Below are 25,041 nucleotides of genomic sequence, written 5' to 3' on the forward strand. Positions count from 1 at the left end.
CTCCTCCTGGGCTGCAAGTGGTTTCTTCTGACTGTCCCTTAATACACTCTTAAGAGACAGGGTCCGCTGAGGGCCTCCTCCCTAAGGACAGGGAGGCTGGGCCTCTTTTTTCTGTGGACCCGGCAGTGAGGGACTTGACAAGGCTGGACACGGGAGCACAAGCTCTTTTTGTCCTTCATACTTCAGCTACGGGAATGGTCTCCATGGTTACAGCAGCTTCTCAGAGGGGTCTAGATTTTCATTTTCTTTATTTTTCTGAATGTCTAATTTAGGAATAATCTGTTTAGGTGACCTGCTGGAAAGTTTCTGCATGTATATGACTATCAAGAATATATATTTATCTACTATTCAAAACAAAAAAGGCTGATAGGCAGTTTTGTACATTTTTTTCTTCCCACTAAACAAAAAAAGAAATTAGGATTGACTTAAAAATTTCAAGTTAAACAAAACGCAATGAAAGAAACACTGCCTTCATGTTCTTCAAAGGCATGTGAGCCGCAGAGGGGACGGAGCTGACCTAATTAAGTTTTCTTTAATGTGGAATAGCTATTTGCCTGACATCCCCTTTGCATCTCACCATCACATTCAAATGGCCGGGACATTGATTTATTTTTCTAGGGCTCTTTGAACATGAAAGTGTTTGTTACTATTTTTCCCCCCTCTGTGAGAGTAGGGATAAGAATGGATCGATAATTACATTGTCGGATAAAAATGAATATAAATTTTATTGAAAAACATCACTGGAGACAATGTGGGGGAAAGCACACATCTCAACAGCCACTGCCCCCACAACTCAACACATCATGAAACGTAATCACATCTTAAGATTTCCAATTACTTATTCCAAATGAAAAAAAAAACATCACAGCCCCCAGGTAGGCTGATGTGGACACAGATGCACACCCCCTCCGGAAACTCTGCCAGCAGCAAATGCAGCAGCCCTAGGTCAGCCCACGGTGGACCAACCAGGGTATCTCAAGGCCCAAGCCGCTGGGAGACAGCTAGTCCTTCCTTTAGCAAGGCATCTAAAATGCCAGGCCGCCGGGAAAACGTTCCCCCTTTTCAAGTTGTGAGAAAGGGTTTCACAAGCTTTCTTGGCAACTTGTCCCTCCCGCTTAACAATGGGAAATGCATTTTATGTCTGGCCTGAGCCCTTCATGCTTCAGTTAATCTATTTCTTTTTCATCTCAGCAGGCTGGGAGGCGTTCGCCCTGGTGGGACAACGTAGCATATGGGGAACTCAGGATGATCATAATCAGATTGAAAATGGACTCCAGCTGTGCTGATGGTGCTTCTGAAACAAGCTGCAACGAAGTGAGCTGCAGGTGGGGTTGGAGCCCCTCTGCCCCCACCTCCCTACTACTGCCAGCCTTTTGGGGGGAAACAATCCTTCACTGTCATTGCAACAAGTGTGGTCAAAGCTGTCCACCCAGCCACGTGTCCGGTGTTTCTGCTTCAAGAAAAGATTTCTGGGCAGATCCTCAGAACATCCCACATCTTCGCCCCGCGCCAGGCAGTCCCAAGGCTCCTCTCCCAGCTTGTGCGTGGCGAAGATGCGCTCCGGGCACCAACCAGGAAACGCTGGACAGTGTGGCCTGCAGCCGCGAGAAGGCACCCAGCAAACGGAACATAACATCCCCGCGTTACTTCTCAAGCTGGGTGTGGGAACCCCGGCCACGAGCCGGCCTCGCGGGGCGCAGAGCCGGCATTCTGCCCTGCGCCCAGCAGGCGCACCCACGCCTTCCCCGGCGCCGAGGGCGCGCGCACCGCGGGGCGGCAGAGACCGGGTTCGCGGAAAAGACTGTAAGACGCAACCCCGCATCTCTACCCTGCGCGGCGGGCGTGCAAAAATTCAAGAAGGCTGGATTTCATTTCATGTTTTCACTCCCGCGTAAAGAAACGGGGGTGGCGCTGTGTCTGCTGCTGTCACGCGGGGGTGCCTCGTGCAGTGACAGGCGGCGGGCAGGGGTGCTGCGTGCGCGGGGCCTCCCTCCGCGGCGCCCGGGGCCGCCCCGACCCTGCCAGGGGCGCCCTCTGCGTGCTGCAGGAGGGGGGAGGAATTAGATGGCTTTTTTATTTTTTTCGACAGCTGCGAGTGGCCCTCGGCCGGACTCGCCGGGATGTGCGCGGTGGCAGCCAGCTTCGGGGACGGCGGGCGACAAGAGTCACGGAAGGCGCTGGTTTTGAGGAAGCACAGAACGTTTCTTCCAGTCCATAAAAATCGAGGGTGGGAGAAAAGGCTGCTTCCTGCTCCCCTCGGGTGCCCGGGACTCGCGCCCCTCGCCCGTGGGCATTCTCGGGCAGCGAGGACACGTGCGGCCTGGGTGGCAGAGGGCGCTCGGTCCCCCGGGAGGACTCCCCTGGGCGCGCAGCCCCGGGCCCGTGGAGGAGGGGCACCCCGGGGCGGGGGCTCTGGGCCAGGCGGGGTCTGTGCGGGTGCTCTGGAGCCTTCGGACAGGCCTGCGGCTGGGGGCCGGGGGCCTGGGCTGACGCCCGAGGCCCTGGCTGGCCCTGGCGGTGGCTGATCTGGGGGCCTTCGGAGTGGCCGAGGGGCGCAGGTGCTAGGCAGGGCGGGCTCTCGGCGGGACACCGGCTCCGGCGGGGGCTGCAGCGCTGGGGAGGGAGGGCAGGCACTGCCCTGGCCGGAGCTTTTATCTGTGCTGCTCGCGGCTGTCCAGGCTGGAGCAGGCCGGTTCCCGGTTGCCCTGACAACGCCTCCGGAGCTGCCGGGGAGGGGGGGCCAGCTGGGCGGCCGAGACTTCTCTGGCCCAAGTGAGCAGCCCTGGGACAGGGGAGCCAGGGCGAGGGGGTGGGCTCTTTCTCGGGGACAAGGCCCGCGGCGGAGTGGGGGCGGGCGAGCCCCTCGGGGCTGCAGTGCTGGGCGGCCCTGGCGCCTGCCTCTGGCGGACCCCTGTCGAGGGCCAGCACGGACGACGCCCCCGACGGGCCTGCTGAGCTGCGGGAGGGTGCGGGCCGGGCCGTGCCTGAGCTCCCGCCGCTGCTCCCCCAAGCGCGGGCTCCTCCCTCGCCTTTCCCGGCCCCGCGTCCCAGAGGGTAGCTGTGCGCCCGGGCGCTTCGGGAGCACACCTTCTGTTTCCCAGGGCCCTCAGAGAGCCAGAGGAGGGCGAGGAAGGGACAGCAGGAATGGGAGGACGGCTCCGCAGTCCCCGGGCCGGGAGTGGGCGAGAAACACCCCAGGGGGCCCGGTGGGGGCATCACGTCCCTCTTGGGGGCCCTTCACGCCATCCCGCACAGCCTTCAGCCGGGCACCTCTCCTGCTCGCGCGTCAGCCCTGCACACAGCAGCGGCAGTGGGGAGGGGGCGTCTGGGGCGGGGCACAGTTTTCAACATCTTGGATTTACATAGCACCTTTTTCTCCCCAGGGCCTCACCTGGCCCCTCAGCCACGGCCCCTGGAACGCGAACCTCGCAGCAGACTGGGGGAGACGGAGACCAAGCAGTGATGTTGCACGGGCTCGGCGACCCGGGGGGTCTCTCTGTGCACCCCCGGGGCCCTCGCTGGGCAGACGGGGCCCTGGCGTCCGGGGGGTGCGGCAGGGGCTGGGCGGGGCCCTCACTGGGCGTTCACCTTGTACTTGAGGATGTAGGAGTAGAAGTTGTGGTTGGCGTTCTCCAGCACCATGACGTAGACCTCCTGGCAGCCGGCCGTGCTGCAGCTGCCCTCCCAGTACCCCTCGCGGCTCAGCGTCAGGGGCCACGTGTCCTGCCCGCGCACCAGCGCCTTGGCCACGCCGTGCAGCTTCAGCTTGAACGGGACGTTCCGGTTGGCGGGCAGCACGCCCGACAGGGGCTCCAGCAGCTCGTTGTCCGGCCCCCAGTTGCCGAAGCTCTCGGGGAACATGGGCCAGCTGACCTTGGCGTTGGGGCAGCACAGCAGGTAACTGAAGACAAAGACGTAGTTGCCGGCGTCCTGCCTCTTCTTGACGAAGATCTTGAGGGCGAACTTGCCGGCGTGGGGCAGCTGCACCTTGAGCTCCGTGCGCTTCTCCCGGCGCGTCTGGAAGATGTAGCGCCGCTGCGTCTCCTCGGTGAGCGGGCCGTCGTCGCCGTGCAGGGAGGCCAGGACGCTGACGCCCTCGTCCACGCCGAAGCTGAGGCAGCAGCGCCCGTCGCTGGTGTGGACGACCGGGCCGGGGTGCGAGGGCTTCGCGATGCCCATCTGCTCCGAGAACCAGCTGGGGCCCACGGGCTGGTGCAGCTCGGCCGGCAGCCGTGCCCCCGCGTCCGCGCAGCTGCACCTGAGCGTGTACTCCAGCACCGAGCTGTAGACGTCGGAGCCGCCCTTGGCGAAGATCTGCAGCTTGTGGGTGCCCACGGCCGGGGGGTACACCTCCAGCCGCATGCCGTTCCTCCTGAGCGTCAGCAGCCCGTGCTCCTGCTTGCCGTTGAGCATGAACATGAAGGGCGTCGGGGCGCCGCTCTCGACGGTGACCGTGGCCTTCCCGTTCACTGCGGGGAGAGAGCAGAGCCCGGTGGGGGGGCGGCCCGGGGGGGGGGCGCTGGGAAGCCCGCGGCGGGCTCTGCGGGCTGGGGGTGCCCGGGGCCGTGTCCGCGATCTGAGTAAGCCGCCGGGGTGCTGGACATGGCACTGCTGCTGCCCCGGAGTCCCTCTGCCTCCCCTACGCGGGGCTCTTGGGGAGAGCTGGGCACCTGCAGGGAAGCCTGGCCCCCCGACCCGCGCCGGGTGGGGCTGCCAGAGGCCAGCCCGGTGCCGGGAGGGAGGCCGTGCCCTCTACCCCTCCTCTGTCCTCAGGCCCTGCTCTCACTCCCTCCCTCGGGGATCCCGTCCCTGCCGTGCCATCAGCCGTCACACCTTCAAAGGGGACGGCAGTGGCTTCCCTCCCGCAGGCCGTGCCCGGGGGTGGGAGGCTTCCCTGCCCCCCGTCCCTGCACGTCTCCCGCAGGTCTATCTCAGTGCCACTTGTGCAGTGGGGACCTGGAGAGCCGGTGAGCCTGGGGGTGCTGCTCCCTCTGCGGTCCGGCCCTGCTGAAGCGGCGTCGCCCCTGCCCTGCTCCTGCTCGTTGGCACAGGAGGCATTTTCCCGCCCTCTGCAGCCTCTGTGTTCTCACTGCTCTGCCTCGCTGCTCTCTCTGGGAGGACAACCCCCTGCCCCCAGCCCCGGCCCCCGCTGCCTCCGATGGGGACGCGCGCAGGGCCGGGGGTGGGCTGCCCGCCCCGCCCACTGCCAACCTTGCCCAAGCCGGGCTCCGTGGCGCCTGCGGGGGGCCTCGGGGACATCCCCCCGTGCCACGAGCTCTGCATTCGGCTGCTCAGCCACTCCCTCCCCAGCCAGCTCCTGGCGCTGGCGCAGGACGCCCTGCACAGCAGGGCCCAGCCCCTCCTCTCTGCTCCTCACCGGCTCCTCCACCGGGAAAGCTGCCAACTTCCAAGCCACTGCCTCACTGCCCGCCTCACTGGGTGTCCTCACCCAGTCCTCACCCTGTCCTCACCCCTGTCCTCACCACCCCGCCCCATCCCACCCACGCCGTCCTCACCCATGCCTACCCATGCCGTCCTCACCCACCCCGTCCTCACTACCCTGCCTCATCCCACCCACACCCACCCACACCCACCCACGCCTCACCCGTCCTCACCCACCTTGCCCTCCAAACCCCTTGGATAGCCCCCTCCTTCTACCCCCCAGGAGCTCTCTGAAGGGAGATGCTCTGGGGCCTTGAAGGACCTCCTCTGCGTGTCCCTGAGCCCCCTCCTGCCCTGGCCTGCTCCCCCACCCGCCGCCCCGCCCACCCTCTCCCCTACCCTGACCCTGCTGCTTTAGGGCTGTTTCCTTTGTCCACACTCTCACCCTGCTCCCGCCGCCCTGGGCACTTGCCCCTGGGAGCCTCCCGAGGACGCTGGCCAGCGGGCTCTCCTGGCCCGGGCGGCCTGCAGACAGAAGCGGCCTGCACCTCCACGCCTCTGGCCTGTCCCTCGGTGCCCAGCTTGGCCGCCGCAGGCCTGCCCCGGAGGGCCACGTGCCCGTCAGGCGGGCAGCGCTGCCGCGGCTCCTGAGAGGGCGTCCCGCCGCCTTGCCCTCCCTCCACGGCACCCGCCAGCCTGGAGACCGCGGGGGGTGGCCGCGGGGTTGGAGACCCTCAGGCACCGTCGCCTTCGCCCAGCCCGCGCGCCCTCCCTGCTTGCAGGCCCCTCTCTCCCACCCCTGCCCCCGGTTCGGGAAGGCCCCACGGCAAAGCGCACCCCGCGGCCTCTCCAGTGCCCCCATCTGCCGCTGCAGGGGTCGCAGGCCCTCCCTCGTCCCAGAGCCCGGCCAGGGGGCTGTGAGCCAGGGCCCCTCTCCCACCCTCTGCCTCTCTTCTCCTCTCCCGGCCTTTTCGCCTCCCTTCTCGGCATCTTTTTCCTTCTCCTCCCTTTCGCCCTCTTTGCTTCCTCCCCGCCCCCACCCTCACTCTCACTAGGGCACGACGAATGCGTATTCTTTAAGTCGGTGTCACGGGCACGTGACCGCGTTTTAGGGCCCTACACGTTGAGGGATCTGGGGGCGCGTCGTCAGGGCTCCTGCAGGCCTGCTGCTCAGCAGCGTTAGCTCCATGCCACCCGTCCCGGGCTCGCGCCCACGGCGGACAGACCCGCTCTTCTGTTGGAAGCTCGGGCAGCGATTCTCGGAGAGAGCAAGCTCAGGCTGTCATTTTAGCAGTGGGAGCTGCCAGGTAGGTGTAGCGTTAGAACGGGGGCGCTGAGCAACCTGCTGAAGGGAACGTCGTGCGGTGGGAGGGACGCGTCCCCCGGAGCCGCAGGGGGCCTTGAGCCCGCCTCGCCCGGCTCTGCGGCCCACACACAGGCCCCAGGCCGACGGCCTCCCTGAGCCCGGGCCCTCTGGCCTGGGGGGAGGGGGTGCTGATGGCAGGATGGCCCCGAGAGGCAGCCCTTGGCAGGGGGTGGAGAGCGCAGCCTGCCTGCAGGGGGCCTGCATGCCCAGCCCTGAGCCGGCGCGGGGCCCTGGAGCTGGGCGAGGCCCTTAGACAAAGCCAGGGCAGCCCAAGGCCCAGTTCCGGAACCCCACGCTGCGGAGTGGAGCCCTATTCAGCTGCCCACGAGCGCTCCACTGGGGAGGAGGGCGAGGGAAGGCGGGCGCAGGCCAGCCATGGGGGCCGGCCACACTGGGTGCCCTGCACGCCCAGACCCGGGAGAGGGAGCCCGAGCAGAGCGGAGGGGGGCCGTGGAGCCAGCACGCAGCCCCCACCTCTTCTCTGTCGGCAAGGGCGCGGTACGGAGCTGACAGGCCCCTCGCCGCAGGCTGGTGCCTGGAGGCTGGGGCTCATGGCACCCCTTCCTGTCCTCTGCTCCCGCTGCCTGGAACACGGCCAGCCCCCTCTGCCAGCCAGGCGGGCTCTTCTCCTCCCAAGTCCCAGCTCAGCAGACACTTCCCTTGGGAAGCCTGCCCTAACCCTCAGGGTGGGACTGCCCCAGCGGTCCCTGGAGACCCCTGCCTGCCTTGACCTAGCTGGTCGGACCACTGAGGCACCGCTGCCAGCTCCGAGGGGCCACACATCCTCTCGGGCGTCGCTGGGCGAGCGCGGCGGGCTGGTCAGTTCTGCGGCCCTTGGGCCGGGAGGGGGTGTGCGGCAGGGCCGTGGGGGTGAGAGCGGCGTCCCCAGCTCGGGGGGCTCCGCCGGCTCTGCAACAGGCCTCGGGGGGCTGGCGCCTCCTCTGGTGCAGGCTGGCGGGGGGCGCGGCTTGGCCGTCTCGTAAGCCTGCGGGCGGGCGCGTCCGGGCCTGGGGCCGGCTGGGGCGGCGGGCGCAGCTCACCTGTTCTGATCTCGGAAGTCTCCGGGTGGGCGCTCAGCATGCCCTTGTTGTAGAACTCGCTCTTGCGATACATGTTGTTCTCAAACTGCCTGAGCGATTGGGGGGGCTTCAGCAGCTGCCAGTTCTTGTTGTCGGGGAAGTGGTCCTCGATGAACAGGGCGGGGTGGGTGAGGAAGTAGAACTCGTTGTAGCTGGCGTGGAGAGGAGGGGTCAGCACCGCTGCGGTGCAAGGCCGCCGCCGAGGAGCCTCAGGGGGCTCCCTGGGGCCGCTTTAGGCCGACACACCCAGGGGAGGGGTCCTGCTGAGACCCCTAGTGCAAGAGGCACCGCCTGGGGGCCCCGGGGGCTGACTGCAGCTGCAGGAGCACAGCAGGGTCCCCGCCCCGCTGCGAGCAGACCCCAGCCTGCTAGCCTGCCCCCGGGTGGGCACCCGCTCTCAGAGCCGAGCAGATGTGAGGATGGGGGCAGCCGCCAGGCAGGGCCAGAGGAGGCTGCACCCACCCTCCCCGCCCCTGTGCCTCAGTGGAGCTGTGCGAATCCCTGGGGCCTGGTGGGGGGCGTGGCGTGGGGGGGTTCAAGAGCAAGAGTGGGGGGCTCATCCAGAGGTGGGCGACGCTTCACTTGCCCAAGCTAGGCAGTCTCAGAGCTCGGGGAGGTAACGGAGAGCGTGCGCGGCCGCGTGTGCACGGGGCACGAGGGGGCCGTGGGTGTGGGAGTGTCGCGGCTTAAGCTGTGAAAACCGAAGGCAGTGCTCCCGGTTTTGTGAACAGAGAGGACCCGGCGCTGCTGGTGGTCCAGGATGAACGCTGTGGCTGTAGGTTCAGGCGGGGGGCCGGAGCCTCCCAGGAGGGCAGGAACACTCCCGCCCCACCGCCCCCAGGGGCTCACAGGGGCTGCGCCACCGGCCCACACCTTCCCCCAAACCGCACCCATCTCAGAGATGGGCTCTGGCCTCCTCTGTCCCAGAGAGAGGGAGGAGGACACAGGGGTCTGCGGAAGCACCGGGAGAGAATTCCAGCATCCGCGCACGGCAACACCAGCCAAGGGGTACCGCCTGCCGGGAGCCACAGGCTCAGGAAGCTCTGCCGACCCCTGCGTGTGGCCTGGGGGTGAGCGCTGGGCGCTCTGAGTGTGTGGTTGGGGGGCGTGTGGGGAGCCAGAGGAGGGCTTGGTCAGGGCCGGCGAGGTGAGCAGGACCCGGCCCCACCGTCAGCCCCGAGCTGGCCCCGGTCAGCAGCTCCCAGGCATCTGCAGGGCAGCGGCCGGCAGCCAGGCCAGGCCACCTGCTCTCCGTCCACCCGCCGCCTCCTTCAGCCTCGTACCTCCCCCAGGTCCACCCGCCTGACACCCAGCAGGAGGGAGGCCCGCACTCACAGGAAGGTGAACTTGGAGGTGGCCGTGTCCACCAGGCCGCTGCCCCAGGTGCTGTCCACCAGGTGCCACCTGCCCTCCAGGTACACGGCGTTCCAGGCGTGGTCGAATTCCCCCGAGAAGCTCTGCCCCGTCTGGTAGCCGAAGCCCTTGGAGTAGCCGGGCACGGTCACGCACGGCACGCCCGCGATCCTGGGGACGGGAGGGGGCTGAGGGGCGGGCCGGCTCGGGACCCTCCTCGGGCCCGGAGTGCGGCCTCGTGCGTGTCTGCTGTGCCCGTCCACCCGTGTACGTCCACGCTCCCACCCCTCGTCTCAGGCCAGGGGTGCAGGGACTGGTCCTGCCGGCCGACTGCCGCCGTCCCCGTGGCCCGCTCGCTCGGGACCCTGCGCATCGCTTCTGCAATGCTCCCCCAGAGCTTGAGGGGTGGAAGATGGGGTCACAGCAAGGAAGGCCCCAAAACACAGAAGCCAGGGGGACCGAGGCGCTGAGGAGCCAGAGCGGCTCTAAACACCCCCCGGGAGCTGGTCTAGTGGCGGAGAGGGGAAGGGGCTCCCAAGGAGGGGTGCAGAGGCCCCTGAGCGCCCTCGCCGGGCTGCGTCCTGTCCAAGGACGGTCGGGCGCAGAACGAGGCAGCGTGGCTGCCTGGAGCCTGCGCGGCGGGGGCCCGGGCGCAGTCGACCAGCGTCTCCAGCTCACGCGGAGGGGGCCGGCCCGCTGCCTGGGGGGCTCGGGTCAGATGGGCAGAGCTGTCGTCTAACCAGGACGTGAAGGCCGTTCGCTGCTCCGCTGCCCTTGCCACGGCCTTGGGGTCTCCGGGAGCCGACCCGGGGGAGCGGAGGTGCCGGGCAGCTAACCAAGCTTTAGGGTTCCCCTGAAAGCACGGCCCCCACTGCTCACAGCCAAGTGGGCCCTGGGGGACGGGCGCCATCACCTCTGGGAACCGCATGCAACGGTGTTTCCAACCTCAAGGCCAAAGCCAGCCTCTGAGCGCCCCGCCCCACCCCGCCAGCTGGCCTTCGCAGCTGACAACGTGTGGGGGGTGGGGGGGCACGTGGACAGTCCCACTGCCAGTCTGACTCTGGGGACACCCCGTGTCCTCCCTCCTGGGGTCTTTGTGGGAACTGGCTAAAAAGGCATCTCTTGCTCAAGACACTATGCTCTCCCTTGTGGAACGTGGCTCTGACCAACCCACGACGCCCTGGATGTGCAGGCTGCCGCCGCGCCCTGCGCCCCGCTCAGCTCCGACGAAAGGCCGCGTACTCCCCAATACGGGGGAGATGGAGCTTCTCATGGCCGCGGGTAGAACGGCCACGCATTTTATCATAGGAACTGCGGGAACTTTTCCCTATAAAAAGTACCTAAGAATTAGCCCAGTACTGCACTACAACTCTCCGAATCATTCGAAGAGCGGGTCCACGCGGTGGCGCGCTGCCCGCCGACAGCTTCCCACGTCCCTGTCACCAGGCGTGCTTTCCGTGCACGGGACGATGGCGTCCGCCCACCCCTGCCTCCACGGCCCTTCGCCTCAGGGTCCAGAACGTCGTCGTGGAGTGTCCCAGGGGCCTGGCTCCGTCACAGTGCCCACTTCCCTGCCTGCAGCCTCCTGGGCCCGCGGTGGCCTCTGGGAGGGATTTCGAAGCCCTGAGGGGCGGGGGCAGAGAGCGAGAGGAGCCAGACCCTGCAGTCAGGATGTGCTGCTGGGAAAGCTGAAAACAGCTCCTGGGAGCAGAGGCCCCAGGGTGAGCGTGGAGCCCCTGGGCGGAGGGGAAGCTCGGCTCACTGAGCTGTGCAGAGGAGGGTGGGCTGTGCAGGGGGTGCAGGGTCCGGGGGGGTAGGCTCAGGGCGGGGAGACCGAAGGCCATCCTGGAGAAAAGAGCCAGGGGAGAGGGGCACGCGAAGCAGGGGCAGGGGCGAGAGGTCCTGGGTGTGGTGGCCTCTCGGGGGCTGGGCTCATACACTCAGACAAGGGGACTGTGAGAAAAGTTTAGTGGGGGAGCAACACGCCTGGCACAGAGCAACCGGAAGAAAGCACGTCAGACCCTGCCGTCAGCAGGACGTCTGTGTGGGCATCACGTGCATGTGGGGAGAAGGCAGGGAAGGGGCGGGCTGGAGTCTCCTGCATGCGCTGGTCTCTTGGTAATGGGATTACAGGCGACTTTGATTTTCCTCTTTAATCTATATTTTCTAAAATTTGAATAATAATATGCACTACTTTTAGGGTTGTTAAAAAAAACACTATAAATACCACTTAGGTTTACATTCTTGGGAGCAGGTGTGGCAGTTGGGCGCCCACCTCCCACATGGGAGGTCCTAGGTTCAGTTCCTGGTGCCTCCTAAAGAAGACAAATAAACAACGAGGAGACAACGAGCAGATATTGAGCAAAAAACAATAAGCAGACAATGAGCAAATAAAACAATGAGCAGACAACAAGCAAAAACAAAAAACGAGCAGGGAGCAGATGTGGCTCAAGCAGTTGGATGCCTGCCTCCCACATGGCAGGTCCCGGGTTCAGGTCCCAGTGCCATGTAAAGAAGAAATGAGCAAAGAGAAAAACAATGCACAAACAGACGAGGGAGCCATCTGGGGGGATTACATTCTTTGGTGAATTTTGTTTTCCTTGCCCAGAACGACTGTGCACATCATCTCCTAGTACGACGTGGAGGGACAGGGTGGCCCTGGGAGCAGCGGTGCTCAAGGTCGAGCTGAAGGCGACTGACTGAGTGGTGCATGGCTGAGGATGCGCGGCCCCTGCGCTGGCCCCTGGAGTCGGGGAGAGAGGAGTAGCCTTTCACATCTGCCCAGCCCCGGAGGCTGACGTGGGAGGCGTGGCCGGCACAGACTCTGCCCCGTGTCCCGGAAGAGGCGGGTGGCCTGAGCACTGCACAGAGGGGCGCCGCTTCCCGCCAAGCAGGTGAAATGAAGGTAAGGTTAGAAGCAGCTAGTCGGGGAGCAGGAGTGAGAGCCCACCACACCCCTGCTCCTCAGAAGGGCGGTGGGTAGAAAGTGAGGGGCAGGGACCTGGGCGGGAGGGGTCACTGGCCTGAGGCTCTACTCCCAGTTCCAAGGACCACTGCAGCGTGGCCTCGCCAGGGTCACCCCCGGCTAAGCAGAGGGCTGGGAAGAAATTACCTCCAGGGTCGAGCCCCCTCTGGCGTGCTGGGGAGAAGCCGGGAAGAATGTCCGAGCCAGAAGAAAGAGGAGAAGGTCAACCCTGCTGCGAGCGCGCCGAGGCTCGACTATCACGGAAGGTGCTTTCTTACCTGGCAGCAGCGTGCAGGGGGAGCTGACAATAAGCCTGTGATGAACCAGCCACGATTCCCACGTGGAATAATCTTCTCCCTCCCGAGAGTCGGTGCTTTGTGTCCAGGTGATGGCCCTGACGATGACCCACAGCCATCTCGTTTAATTAAAAGGTCACTGCACAGACTCTACACAAACCACGTGCCAGGCACCTGGGAGTCTGATATGATATGGTGCGACACGGCACAATGTAGCACGATGCCGTGCGCTAGGACACAGTCTGATGCGGTACGACAACACTAGGGGCAGCTGCTGCCCTGGAGGCACTCAGAGTCAGATGTCTCCAAAATGGACCCCAGAGGGGGAGCGGTTCACTTTGCTTCCAGAAACTGGGAGGGCACCTCAATAAACAAACTCTGCCCACCTACACGGGGCAGAGGGAGAGCCGCAGCCCCCTCCCCAGCACGTGTCGGGGCTCCAGGGGCCCACCCAAGAGGACCCGAGGTGATGGGGCTCCCGGCCACGCCTCCCGCGGGGTGGCCTGGAGGAGAGGGACGGATGGCAGGTGCAGGCATGCAGGAGGCTGTGCCACGGCCCGGGTCACCTAAAGCTGCCGCAGCTTCCCTGAACAGAGGGGTCTTGTTATTTAGAAAAGATCTGTGTAGGATTGGATGGCGGTTTGGGGCCGTGTCCTCAGGTATTAGCTGAGCAGACTGGTGGACGGGGTTTGTGGCTACACACGGTCTTACACGGAGATGGGCCGGGCCCTCCCCTGGGTACCGCGTGACACTGCCGCAGTCACACGGCCGCGAGGCTGCAGTGTCGCCGCGGAGTGTCTGGGAGGGGAGGCGCAGACCAGAGCTGCTTTCCCAGCTCCGCTTGCCTCCCGGGATGTCTGACCAAGTGGGGAAAAGAGGGAAGAGAGCTGGGCCTGGGGCTGCAGGAGAGGCAACGAAGCATGCTTTCAGAAATACCTGCTTTTCCCCTCTGGTTGAAAATATTGTGATTTCTAGACTGCAGCCCGATTGATGTAGCTATGATTTCTGCTTCACATTGCACACAGCTACTTTCTTGTAAATGTGATAGCTCCTTTTTGTTCCTGTTATATGCTCCCCTCTCTCTCTTCTTATACCACCCTTACTATGGTGAGGTCAATGGATAAGAATCACAATTATTCTCTCTGCCAGGCTCCACTTAGAGCCCAGTGTGGCCTCGGAGACATGCCCGCTGACAGGTGAGTATCTGGCGTTTCAGAGAGGGCGGCTGACTTAGCTGGGGGCACACAGCCGGCCAGTGGCCAAGCAGCACTTGAATGCAATTGTCCAGGTACACAGGTCAGGATGTTTGCCTTCCACCAGCCTTTTCATAAGCCAAGATTTTGTTTTGACCCATCAACTTAGGGGAGGTATAAAAATTGAACTTGAAAGATGGTTTGCCATTGTGACATAAATCATTTTTGTGAGCGCCATCCTCTGTTGCATCTGTGAAGGGAAGATTTGATGTCCCTTTCAAGGCCTTATATGAGTCAGATTTGGGGATAGTTTAAGATTATCCAATAAATCAGAAATCTCTCAGGAGGCACAGGCTATCACCTCCATCCCTTGGGGCCCTTGGAACAGGTGGCGTTTTAGGGTCATCGGGACATCAAGATGACCAGTGGTAGCCATCGGTTTTGTCCCTGTTCTCCCTTCTGGGACAGCTCGAGGAAGGATGGAAAACCACTCTGGCAGCTGATGGGACAGCCAGTGTCCTCAGCATCAAAGCGCCTGACTGGTAATGAACTCCTGGCCTTATCACAGTCTCTCTGGCGAATCTGCTGGCTGGGGGTGCTCGGGCATGGGAACAGGGAAAGCGAGCGTGCAGGAGGCTGACTCACAGTGGCAGGAGCCTGGCCCCTGCAGGGAAATGAAGCAGCCTCAATTAAGCTGTGGGCCAGCGAGGTAGAAGGGGAGGCACGAAGGCCTGATGAGAGAAAGGCAGAGAGAAGCTGGAGCTGCTGTTAGGAACACAAACCGCATCGGTTACCAAGGAAGGGAGATGAGGAAGTGAACGATGTTACAAAAAACATCCCAATTCCCCACCAAACTGCCTTATTAAATCAGTCTGTAATGAGGTCACTGCTGGGAGGTGGAACGGACCGGCAGGAAGTAACACTGACTGTGCGGGCACAGCGCTCGCCGAGAGCCCACCCGGACAGCCAGGCAGGTGGGGATAAATCGGCAAGTGTGCAGCGCGCGCCTGCAGTTATTAAGGAATTAGCTAAAGAACTGACCGAGCCTTTGGCAGTTATTTTAAAGTTAAGTGGAAATAGGAAAGTGATGTATGGAGGGGGTTACTGATCTTTAAAGCAAAAGCCAAAAGAACTCAACTGCGCGCTATTAAAGGTCCTAGGCGACGGGAAGACTCCTGCCCATGGTAACTGCCGGGCTGGAAAGCTACCTTTAAATGATGCAAAATGTTGGGGTGTGTTTTAATGATCAGCTGCAGGCCAGAAAGATGGCCATTGTTAAGCAGCTGAGCCAGGCCAAAAAGCTGACAGTCTCACTCAAGGCAAGTGTCAATTTTCCGAGTTGACACGAGCTGGTGCAATCTGCAGGAAAGCTCCACGGAGCAAAAACACTCCAATGCTCAAGAAAGATGGGGACGGCTAAGAAAAGAAACAAAACCCAAAGTCAGGTCAGCAAACTCCAAGCTGCTGCATGCTCTCGTTTTGTCCCGCCGCCCTGCCGAGCAGGCGCGTGGCGGTCCCCGATGTGCAGGTGCGCTCGCTGGGGTTCTGAGGTTAAGTGCCCAGGTCTCTCTGGCTTTAAATGTGCCATTCCTTCTTTACCATGTGAGAAAGCTTATGCTGGATAAGGAAAGACGTATTCTATGACTTAAAATAAATCCCGAGCATTTTCAGATTTGCAAATTCAGATGAAAGCAATGACATTCCAGAAGAGATGCCAGCACAAGAGGAGCTGGAAAGCTCGATGGTTACACCATAATTGACAAAGAGACTAAAACCCGTCTTGGCCATGTCTGCTTGGAGCGTCCCGTCACTTCCTGTCGTTCTATAAATACCTGTTGAGAGACAACTGTGCAGAGGATCTGAGATGGGTGTTCTTGGGTGAGGCAGAAAGAGAGAGGGGCTTAAAGACCCCAAAGACCTGGTTTTGGTGGCGAGAGAAGCAGCGAGCGCTGGGGTGCCTGCACGCGCGGAATGAAGTCTGGAAGGGAATGTGCCAACATATGCATGGTGCTACCTTGGTATTTGGGGTATTTTAACCTTTTTGCTTCTGTGCATTTTATAACCCATCTGAGATGTTTATAACTTAAACAACTCGCAAACCAGAGTGTAAGGCACCATGAGCTGAGGTTATAAGGTGCTCTGATGGCACCAGGCAGGGTGAGATCATGTCCAGGTCTGGGGGGTGAGGGGGGCAGAGGGAGCGCGAGTCAGCCGGGGGCGGGGGGCGGTCAGAGGTGCAGGGCTGGAGGGCTCTGAGGACAGGGAGGGACCCTCGCTTGGTTGGGAGCACCAAGCCCTGGGGCAGGTGGGCGGGGGGCGGCCAGGTCTTGGGGCAGGCGGGCACCTGGGCCTGCATGGGGGGGCAGCAAGAGTGCAGGGGATGGAGAGGGTTGCTCTGCGGCGTGGAGGGGAGCTTCTCTGCACCCCGCCCTGCGTGGTCACCTCTGGGGCTCTGGTCTCAGGGTAGGCCTTGGAGGGAAGAGCAGGGAGCAGAGCAGGGGGGCTGGAGCAGCACGGGGCCGGGTGTCTCTCTGTATTTGGGGGTGAGGGAGGGGTGGGAGGCAGTGTAACTGGAGGGCCAGGAATAGGTGGCATGTCCCCCGTGAAAAGTATGCCCTGTGGCTGCCAGCACAGCACTGGCTCATCACAACCACTCACTTGCAGACTAAGAGCTTGTGGCTAGGGCTAGGCTAGGGCTAGGGTTAGGGCTAGGGCTAAGGTTAGGGATACGGTTACGGCTAGGGCTAGGCTAGGGCTAGGGTTAGGGCTAAGGTTAGGGATACGGTTACGGCTAGGGCTAGGCTAGGGCTAGGGTTAGGGCTAAGGTTAGGGATACGGTTACGGCTAGGACTAGGCTAGGGCTAGGGTTAGGGCTAGGGCTAAGGTTAGGGATACGGTTACGGCTAGGGCTAGGCTAGGGCTAGGGTTAGGGCTAAGGTTAGGGATAGGGCCAGGGTGAGGGCCAGGGCCAAGGTTAGGGCTAGGGCTAGATCCAGGGCTAGGGTCAGGGCTAGGGTTAGTGCTAGGGCTAGGTCCAGGGCTACGGCTAGGATTAGGGCTAGGGCTAGGCTAGGGTTAAGGCTAGGGCCACAGTGAGGGCCAGGGCTAGGGTTGGGGCTAGGGCTAGGCTAGCGGTAGGGTTATGCCTAGGGGTAGGTTTAGGTTTAGGGCTACGGTTAGGGCTAGGGCCAGGGCCTTTCTTGCACTGCAGTTTATGGGCTGACATCCTGGGAATTTCCTCTCCCAGAGTCTGCAGATATAGCACCTAGGTAGGGGGCTCTTTGGTGGTCCCCATTTCTGACTCCTTGTTTCCTGGGGAAATCAACATGCGTTAGAGGGTGGCCACAGGAAGTTGGAGATGGGTGAGAGGGGAGCAGCCAGGGTCTCAGGACTTGGCCTGCCTGGAGTTCACCTGGATCTGAGAACGATGCTGATGCCACCAAACACAAGTGAGGTCTCCTCACCAGCCTCTTGTCCACTCTCCTGCTCATACCGGAGCTGCCCCCCACCCCAGCACCTGGCCATGTCCTTGTTCCCAGAGCACCAAAACGTAGCAGTCACTTTCTAGTTATTCAGCTTTTGCAACTGCCAGATCTTTTCAGGCAGGAGCTCTTTCGCCTTCCCCAGAGAGGGCCCCGCGCCAGCCTGAGGACATCCTCCATGGTCCCCTTGGCGTCCGCAGCCACTGTCCCCTGTTCCCAGGCCTGCCGTCCTAACCTTCAGCTGCACAGAGATAGGAGAAGGCGGAAAAAGGGTCTTTTACAACCAAATTATCTCTGTGCATTCATCGGCCATTATGTTAATGTATCACAATGCTTGGCAGATGGTACAAAGTCAATTATGCTGTTGTTAAAAAGGGCGAAATTGACCTTTTCAGGACTCGCTTGGATTCCAGAGCAGAGTTTGCAAACTTGAGGCTCAGGCCTGGCACAAAGGCCGAGGCTGACTGTGCTCCAGATGGGCAAGGGGAGGGGGTCGGGCGGTGCCCCCTGGACCGCCCCGCCTCCAGACTCCCCTGTACCTGCACATCTTCTCAAAGAGCCCGGCGTAGCCGTCACAGTTGGTTTTCTGGGTGCGCAGGATGTCGGCGGGCTTGAAGGCTTGGCGGTCCTTCTCCTGGGCAGCCGCGACATCGTACTCTGGAGGGCAGGGGGGCTGTGAGGGGCCACATCCCACACCAGTGCCGGCCCTCAGCTCGCTTTCCCCAGGCCCGGGGACCCACCCTGGGCTGACGGAACCTGGGCCCCGGCTGCTGGGAATGCGGGAACTCACCCCTCTTTTGAGAGTGGCGGGAGGGGGAACAAGGGCCCCTGGCAAAGAGCTCCAGGGACACCTTCACCCGGCCCTGCTGCGGCCCAAAGGCAAGGCCCCCCGCGGACACACAGGGGCACACTGGGCCATGGTTACGGCATACCCCCAGGTCCCAGAGAGAGCCCTGGCTCTTCACTGACAAGAGGATGCAGCCGTCAGGGAGGGGGCTGTGGGGTCCGCGGGGGGCCTGAGCAGGAGTCACTGCGGCCACCGAGGGCACAGGGGAGTGTGTGCGCATGTGTGTGTGTGCACATGAGTGTGCAGATGTGCACACGAGTGTGCGTGAGCATGTGCATGTATGCATGAGTGTGCACGAGCATTGTGTGCAGATGTGTGCATGAACGCGTGTGCACATGAGTGCAGGTGTGTGCACAAACGCGTGCGTGTCAGTGAACATGTGTGTGGGCGCGTGTGAACATGTGTGCATGAGCATGTGTTCGAGTGTGCGTGGGTGTACACGTGGGTGTGCAGATGTGTGTGACTGCAGATGTGCATGAGTGTGCATGAACCTGAGTGTGTGCACACATGAGTGTGCAGATATGAATGCACAAGCATGTGCGTGCATGAGTGTACAGGTTTGTGTGAGCATGTGTGTGCATGAACGTGCAGATGTGTGCAAGAATGTGCATGAGCGTGTGTGCACGTGTAGATGTGTATGCATGAGTGTGCATGAGCATGCGTGTGCATGAACGTGTGTGTACATGAGTGCGGATGTGTGCACAAGCATAGATGTGTGTGTATGTGTGCATGAGCGTGTGTTCGAGTGTATGTGGGTGTACACGTGGGTGTGCACGAGCCTGAGCATGTGTGCATGAATGTGCGGATGTGAATGTGTGCACGAGCACATGCACGCACGAGTGTGCAGGTGTGTGTGCACAAGCGTGCAAGAATGTGCATGAGCGTGTGCACACATGTGTAGATGTGTGCATGAGTGTGTCTGAGCGAGTGTGTGTGTGCAGATGTGAGTGTGGAGTGTGCTGGGGGAGGAGACAATAAGTGAAGTCTGCCCAAATGCCCTTTTCTTGACCTGGGAGGGGTGGGGGAGGAGTTGGCCCCTACCTGTGCCAGGTGAGCTCACCCAGGAAGCTGCATCCCTGGCGGCTTACCTCCCCGGAGAAGGGAGAAGAGCAGGGCAGCAGGGCAGGGAAGCCCCCACAGGCCTTGCCGTCGCAGGTGAACTCCAGGAGTCCACCCGGACACCAGGCTCCTCCTCCCTCCATTAGGGTCTGCAGGCCTCTGCAGGGGGCGGCCCCTCTGCAGCCGTCTCTGGGGCTGGCTCGGCCTGGTGGGATTTCCAGCGCCCGGTGAGGGGACAGCGGCAGGGGGAGGAGGCCGCGCCCTCCTGGCTCGGGCTGGTAGCGCCTCCCCTGGGTGCTGACCACCTGCCCTGCGTCCTCGCGTCTGGGGAGCAGCCGTAGCGGGGTCAGGCCAAGCGCAGGCTGCCGCGGGGCCGCGGGCTGTGGCTGGGGCTGGGGGGCGGGGCCCACCGCAGGCCCTTCAGGAGCCGTCAGGGCACGAGGGGTCAGTCCCTGTGCCCGGGGAGGCGCTGGAACGGGCGGGGGCGTGGGGCGGGGGGCTTCCAGGGCAGGGGGCGCACCTATGTGGTAGCAGACCCAGATCCAGATGGCGCGCACCCTCTCCAGGTCGCTGTGGGCCTCCTGGAGCAGGTCGCTCACCAGCTCGTCCAGGCCGCTCTTGACCGTCACCTGGGTGGGGGGGCGGGCTGCGTCAGGGCCTGAGGGCCACGGAGGGTCCTGCGCCGGCCGCCTGCAGCCAACGCCCCCTTCCTCCAGGCAGAGAGGGGAGAGGAGGAGAGACCCGGGGCCCGAGGCTGGGCTGCGGCGGCTTGGGCCGGCCAGAGCAGGCCGCTGAGTCGCCTGGAGCCCCCGCCGCTCTTTGAGGACCCTGGGGCCAGCCAGGGGGACACCCTGGCGGCTTCCTGGACATAGGTTCTTCCCGGCCTGGCCCCAGCCTCTTGGGGGGCTCCTGGCCCTTCAGACTCTCCTCGCCCCCACCCCAGCCACTCGAGGACCCCCCTCCTGTGGCTTCAGCTCTTAACTGAACCTCACGATTCCCAAGTCAGTGTTCCAGCCTAGACTTGCCCAGAGTTCCGGGCTCGTCTACCAGTTGCCCAGTGGTCATTGCCACCGACGCCCGAAGTCGATTATGCTCCAAACAGGCTCGTCATGCTCCCGGACGTGCTCCTTCTCCCCTGGACCCACGGCGAGGAACTGCCCCGCTCCCCGCGACCCAGCCCGGCCGCCTGGAGCCCCTCCCTCCGTCCCGCTCGCGCTCCGGGGAGTCCGCCCTCTGACTCCAGCTCAGCACTGACCCTTTTCCTGATCTCTGTCCCCAGTGCCCCCACTCACCCCAGGTCATGCCTTCTGCCATCAGGCTGGCTGGATGCCCCCAGCTGGTGCCCCTGCCTCTGACCTATTCCTTGATGCCTGTACCTCCGCGGACCAGCCCCAGGGTGATCTTTCTGAAACCGCAGATGATCTCCCTGCTTAAACGATGCCTCACTCTCATGTTCAGAGAAGGGGCCAGCTCTTCGGTGCTCCCGCGCGGCCTCTGGGATGAGCCCCTATAGCACCCACGACTCCCCGCGTCCCTCATCCCTCAGCTCCGGAGGCTGTCCCTCTCCACCCCGCTGTGCCCAGGCCGAAGGCCGAGAGCCGGGAGGGTGAGGGGCTGCGGTCACAGCGGGGCCGGCCTCTCAGCCGCGTCCTCCCAGCCCTCCCTGCCTCCTCCCTGGGCTGGGGGCTGGCACGGCTGGGCGGCAGCAATGTCCAAACGGGCAAGGGGGCGGGCGGGGCTGCCCAGGTGTGTGGGCTGCGGCGCGCATGGCGAGTGGGGCGGAGCGGGGATGGAAGGGCCCTCGGTGCTGGGCCGGCGCTGCATCCCGGGGTCCTCAGCTCCGTTCCCACGTGCTGTGGAAAGGTGCCCCGGGACCACCCGTCCAAAGGGCTCAGGCTGCGTCAGGAGCGATCTGGGCGCAGGCTTTGCTCCCTGCATCGGGGCCTCTAAGCCGCCTTGGGAGGCTGTGGCCAGAGGGAGGGGCGCTCCTACCTGTGAGGCATAGGCGTCCAGCTTCTCAAACTGCTGCAGGTCTAGAGCCATGGATTTCAGGCTGGACCGATTCCAGGGGTAGGCTGGAAACACAGGGGCCTCCCTCAGCTGCCTGCCTGGCCCTCACTGCCTCTCTAAGCATCTGTGGCTGCCCTGCCCACCCTTTGACCCAATTCCCCAAGCCTGGTTTCCAAGACACCGTGTCTCCTAGAGGGGGTCCCTGGCCAAATTAGATTAAGAAATATGGCAGCCTCGATAGTCCTCTTGGAGACTCTCAAGGGGCATAAGCCCATTTGCAGACTCAAATAGCAGCAAGAAGACTGGCTCCACCTCAGTTAAGCGCGCCATCCCCAGCCACAGGGCTGATGGGACCCCCTCTCCCCGCCCGTTAGCTTTTCTGCAGGAACCAGCCCTCTGCGGGAAGTGATTTGGGCAGGAAGTGGTTCGGGCAATGCTGCCAGTCCCTGCTGAGCTCAAGGAGGGAGGTCTGGGCACGGCTGCTGGGCTGGAGGGCGCGGGGCACCCTGGTGGAGGAGGGCGCGGGGGTCTGGGCGTCTGGGTCCCCTCAGGGTGGGTGCTTGGCTCCGGGCAGGCCTCTTCCGTCCCACGGTCGGGTGGAGCGGGGCAGCCCGAGAGAGCCCACCCTGACCCTGTCCCCCGAGGTGCCGCAGGGAGGGGCAGCTGAGCCAGCCTCTCCCAGAGGCAGCCTTGCTGCGCAGACCGGGCCCTGAGCTGCAGGGCGCTGAGCGTGACCCGGTGACGGGTGGGTGTGTGTGAGGCTTCCCCAGTGGGCACAGGACAGCCCGAGCGGCTCTGCACCAGCAGACCAAAGTGATCAGGGGAGCCGGGTGGGAACAAGGGCCAAGAGGGACCGGACTCAGGCTCGCTGCCCCCCCCCACCTCTCAGCCTTGTGGGGTGAGGCATGCTGGAGGGCCCCGCACAGCAGGAAGCCTGGGGAGAGCCCGTGGGGCGAGCGAGCCCCCGCTGGGCTGCCCGGGGCTCAGGGTTCCGTCTAGGCTTGACGTCGAACGCACAGTGGGCCCTGGATGAGCCGCACGGCCTGGGTCACACATCTGAAGGACTCTTGGGAGGACGGATGACATGGCTGTCCACGTTCTTATGGTAGAGCCTCTGCTCTAGGGAGGGTGCAGGGGGTGGGCACTCCTTGAAGATAAGGGCAGGAGCAGGGTGCAGTGCAGTGCTGGGAGCAGAGGTGCAGTGTAAGGGGTAGAGGAGCAGTGCAGGGGGCAGAGGAGCAGTACAGGGGACAGGGATGCAGTGCAGGGGGCAGAGGAGGAGTGCAGAGGATAGGGATGCAGTGCAGGGGGCAGGGGTGCAGTGCAGGGGGCAGGGCTGTAGTGCAGGGGGCAGGGATGCAATGCAGGTGGCAGGCTGCAGTGCAGGGGGCAGGGCTGCAGTGTAGGGGACAGGGATGCAATGCAGAGGGCAGGGCTGTAGTGCAGGGGGCAGGCTGCAGTGCAGGGGGCAGGGATGCAGTGCAGGGGGTAGAGGAGCAGTGTAGGGGGCAGAGGAGCAGTGCAGTGGGCAGGGAGGCAGTGCAGGGGGCAGGGCTGCAGTGCAGGGGGTAGAGGAGCAGTGTAGGGGGCAGAGGAGCAGTGCAGGGGGCAGGCAGGGGGCAGGGAGGCAGTGCAGAGGGCAGGGCTGCAGTGCAGAGGGCAGGGCTGCAGTGTAGGGGGCAGGGAGGCAGTGCAGAGGGCAGGGCTGCAGTGCAGAAGGCAGGGCTGCAGTGCAGGGGGCAGGGAGGCAGTGCAGGGGACAGGGAGGCAGTGCAGGGGGCAGGGAGGCAGTGCAGGGGGCAGGGATGCAGTGCAGGGGGCAGGGCTGCAGTGCAGGGAGCAGAGGTGCTGTGCAGGGGGTTGAGGAGCAGTGTAGGGGGCAGAGGAGCAGTGCAGGGGGTAGGGCTGCAGTGCAGGGGCAGGGAGGCAGTGCAGAGGGCAGGGCTGCAGTGCAGGGGGCAGGGCTGCAGTGCAGGGGGCAGGGCTACAGTGCAGTTCAAGGGTGCATGGCCTGAGCCCAACAGTGGTGCTGCCCCTGGCTGTGAGAGTCCCTTCCTCGGTGGCATAGCCCCAGAAAGATCTGATGAGATGGGCCTTCGGCCCTGGCCTGAGCTGCACCCTGACCCTCTTTGGGGCTGGCGTTGTTCCAAAGGGCAAGGCCGGCTTGTTCGCTACAGAGGAAGCGCAGCCCCGAGCCCCGGTCAGCTCCGGGAGCAGGCCACACGGGATCCCTCCGCATCTCCCCACTACTCCAACTCCCTTCTGGTAGGACGTGGACCTCCTTCCTTCTCAGCCCCAAGCAGGGCTTGGCACGCTCCCCAGGGCCACCTGCTGCTGCTCGCTCGCTCCCTGAGGGCACGCTGCAGGTCCCCGGGAGGGAGGGAGGGCCCTGTGACCAGAAGCCTCTGACGGGGTTCCCACACGTCCCCCGTTCCTCGCATCTGGGCCCCGAGGGCTGCGCTTGCCCAGAGAAGGGGGTGCGAGGGGGCGGGCAGGCTGTGCCCAGCCCACCGGGGGGCTGTGGCCTCGCCCAGCACTCAGCACGGTCTTTCTTCATTCCTCGGTTCCTTCTGTAAGGACCAGGACAATTCCTGGGCTCCCCAATTGCCCTTGCCCTCCACAGCCTTACGCTGGGGCTCCCGGAAGCCTGGCTGCGTCCCGACTCCCCCGTTCATCTGGTCCTGGAGCTCACTTCCTGGTCGCCCTCCCTGCCCGGGGTGGTCCCTGCGTGCATTGCAGCCATCTGTCCGGCCGGGGCAGTGGCTGTCCTGCCAGGTCCCTGGGACGTCCCGGCTTGTCAACGCCCTCTGCCTGCACGGGGTTGGCTCCTGCCGCTCTCCACCCGAGGGGCTATGAAGTTGCCTTCCCGCTGAGCAGAGCCCCACCGGGCCGCGCCGCTCGGCAGCCGAGGTCTCTTCCCACTCGGAAGAGGGATGGCATTAGAAAACGGGACTGAAAACCCTCTTACCAGTATCATTCGTGGTTCCATTTTGCAATATCTGAACATTAAACATACCCATCATGGTTTATGCATCATTAAATCTGCCCTCTGAGCAGATTATATAAGATCCAAATTTTATTTTGCATAAATACTTTAAAAATACCCATGGCATTAACTAAATTGTTCTGATTTTAAGAGCAAAACAACAGGAAGAAGTGCTGAGCTGCTCAAGCCATCTGGTCTACTCAGGAGGAAACGGAGGCCCAGGGGAGGCCAGCGAGGGGCAAAGCCAGGATTGTAAGCCGGGCCGCCCACCACGCTGCGGGGCTGCTGCCCCTGCCTGCGCTGCTTATCCACCGGCCTCTGCTATCTACGCGCCTCCTCCACTCAGGCACTGCACTCTGCTGGAAGTCAACGTGATTCTGGATTTGGTTTTAGTGGGTTTCCCACAACGGGCTGTCCTGTAATTGCTGGGGTTGTGCCTTAGCTTCGGGGTGACACCTGCGTGTGAGCTTTCTCCTTCACCCACATTCTGCGCAGACACTGCTAATCAGCCATGCTGCTTTCCCCACCCAGCCCGGCAGCACCCCCAGACTGCACAGCGCCAGGAAGCCGTCAACAAGTGATGGGGTTACACCACTTTTCTGTCTTGGAAACGGCCCCGAGGGGACCCCGTAACTTACCATGGGCATCCTTCCCTCCAGGCTGCCGAGGCCTCGAGTTTCCGTTCCTATCGCCTTGTAAGCCTGCAACAGCCCAAGGTCAAAGCAGAGACGCTTCAGAAGAAAGGAACGCAAGCGGTGGTGGTTCTGTAGGGGGGTCCCTGCCTCGCCCCTCCTCCTCATAGTCCTCCAAGCTCCTGCTCCCAGCCCCCCACCCCCCTGAACTGCTGCTGCGATGGCCAGGAGCTTCCTCCGGGAAGGGTGGGCAGCGGAAGGTCTGAAACCAGAGAGGAGAAGACAGGAGGAGAAACCGCAGGCTGAGGGTGAGGCAGAAGCTGCTCCCGTCTCAACCCCTGGGACAATTCGGTGGGCTCCTGCCTCCTCCAGAGTCTCCTGCCACCTTGAA

General features: G+C 63.1%; 1 protein-coding gene across 1 annotated transcript in view; it reads right to left on the reverse strand.

The window, feature by feature from the left end:
• Window positions 1-693: 693 nt before the first annotated feature.
• Window positions 694-25,041, reverse strand: part of KY (kyphoscoliosis peptidase) — a 43,563-nt gene continuing 19,215 nt past the window's right edge. The window contains exons 6-12 of the mRNA XM_058294988.2: window positions 24,657-24,719; window positions 21,015-21,097; window positions 19,543-19,651; window positions 17,656-17,773; window positions 9,163-9,351; window positions 7,789-7,979; window positions 694-4,469 (exon numbers count right to left, since the gene is read on the reverse strand). Coding sequence (XP_058150971.1) covers window positions 3,574-4,469; window positions 7,789-7,979; window positions 9,163-9,351; window positions 17,656-17,773; window positions 19,543-19,651; window positions 21,015-21,097; window positions 24,657-24,719 — 1,649 coding nt within the window. The 3' untranslated portion in view covers window positions 694-3,573. The remainder of the gene's footprint in view (window positions 4,470-7,788; window positions 7,980-9,162; window positions 9,352-17,655; window positions 17,774-19,542; window positions 19,652-21,014; window positions 21,098-24,656; window positions 24,720-25,041) is intronic.

This window comes from Dasypus novemcinctus, chromosome 4 (genome assembly GCF_030445035.2).
Source record: "Dasypus novemcinctus isolate mDasNov1 chromosome 4, mDasNov1.1.hap2, whole genome shotgun sequence".
NCBI classification, from domain to species: domain Eukaryota; kingdom Metazoa; phylum Chordata; class Mammalia; order Cingulata; family Dasypodidae; genus Dasypus; species Dasypus novemcinctus.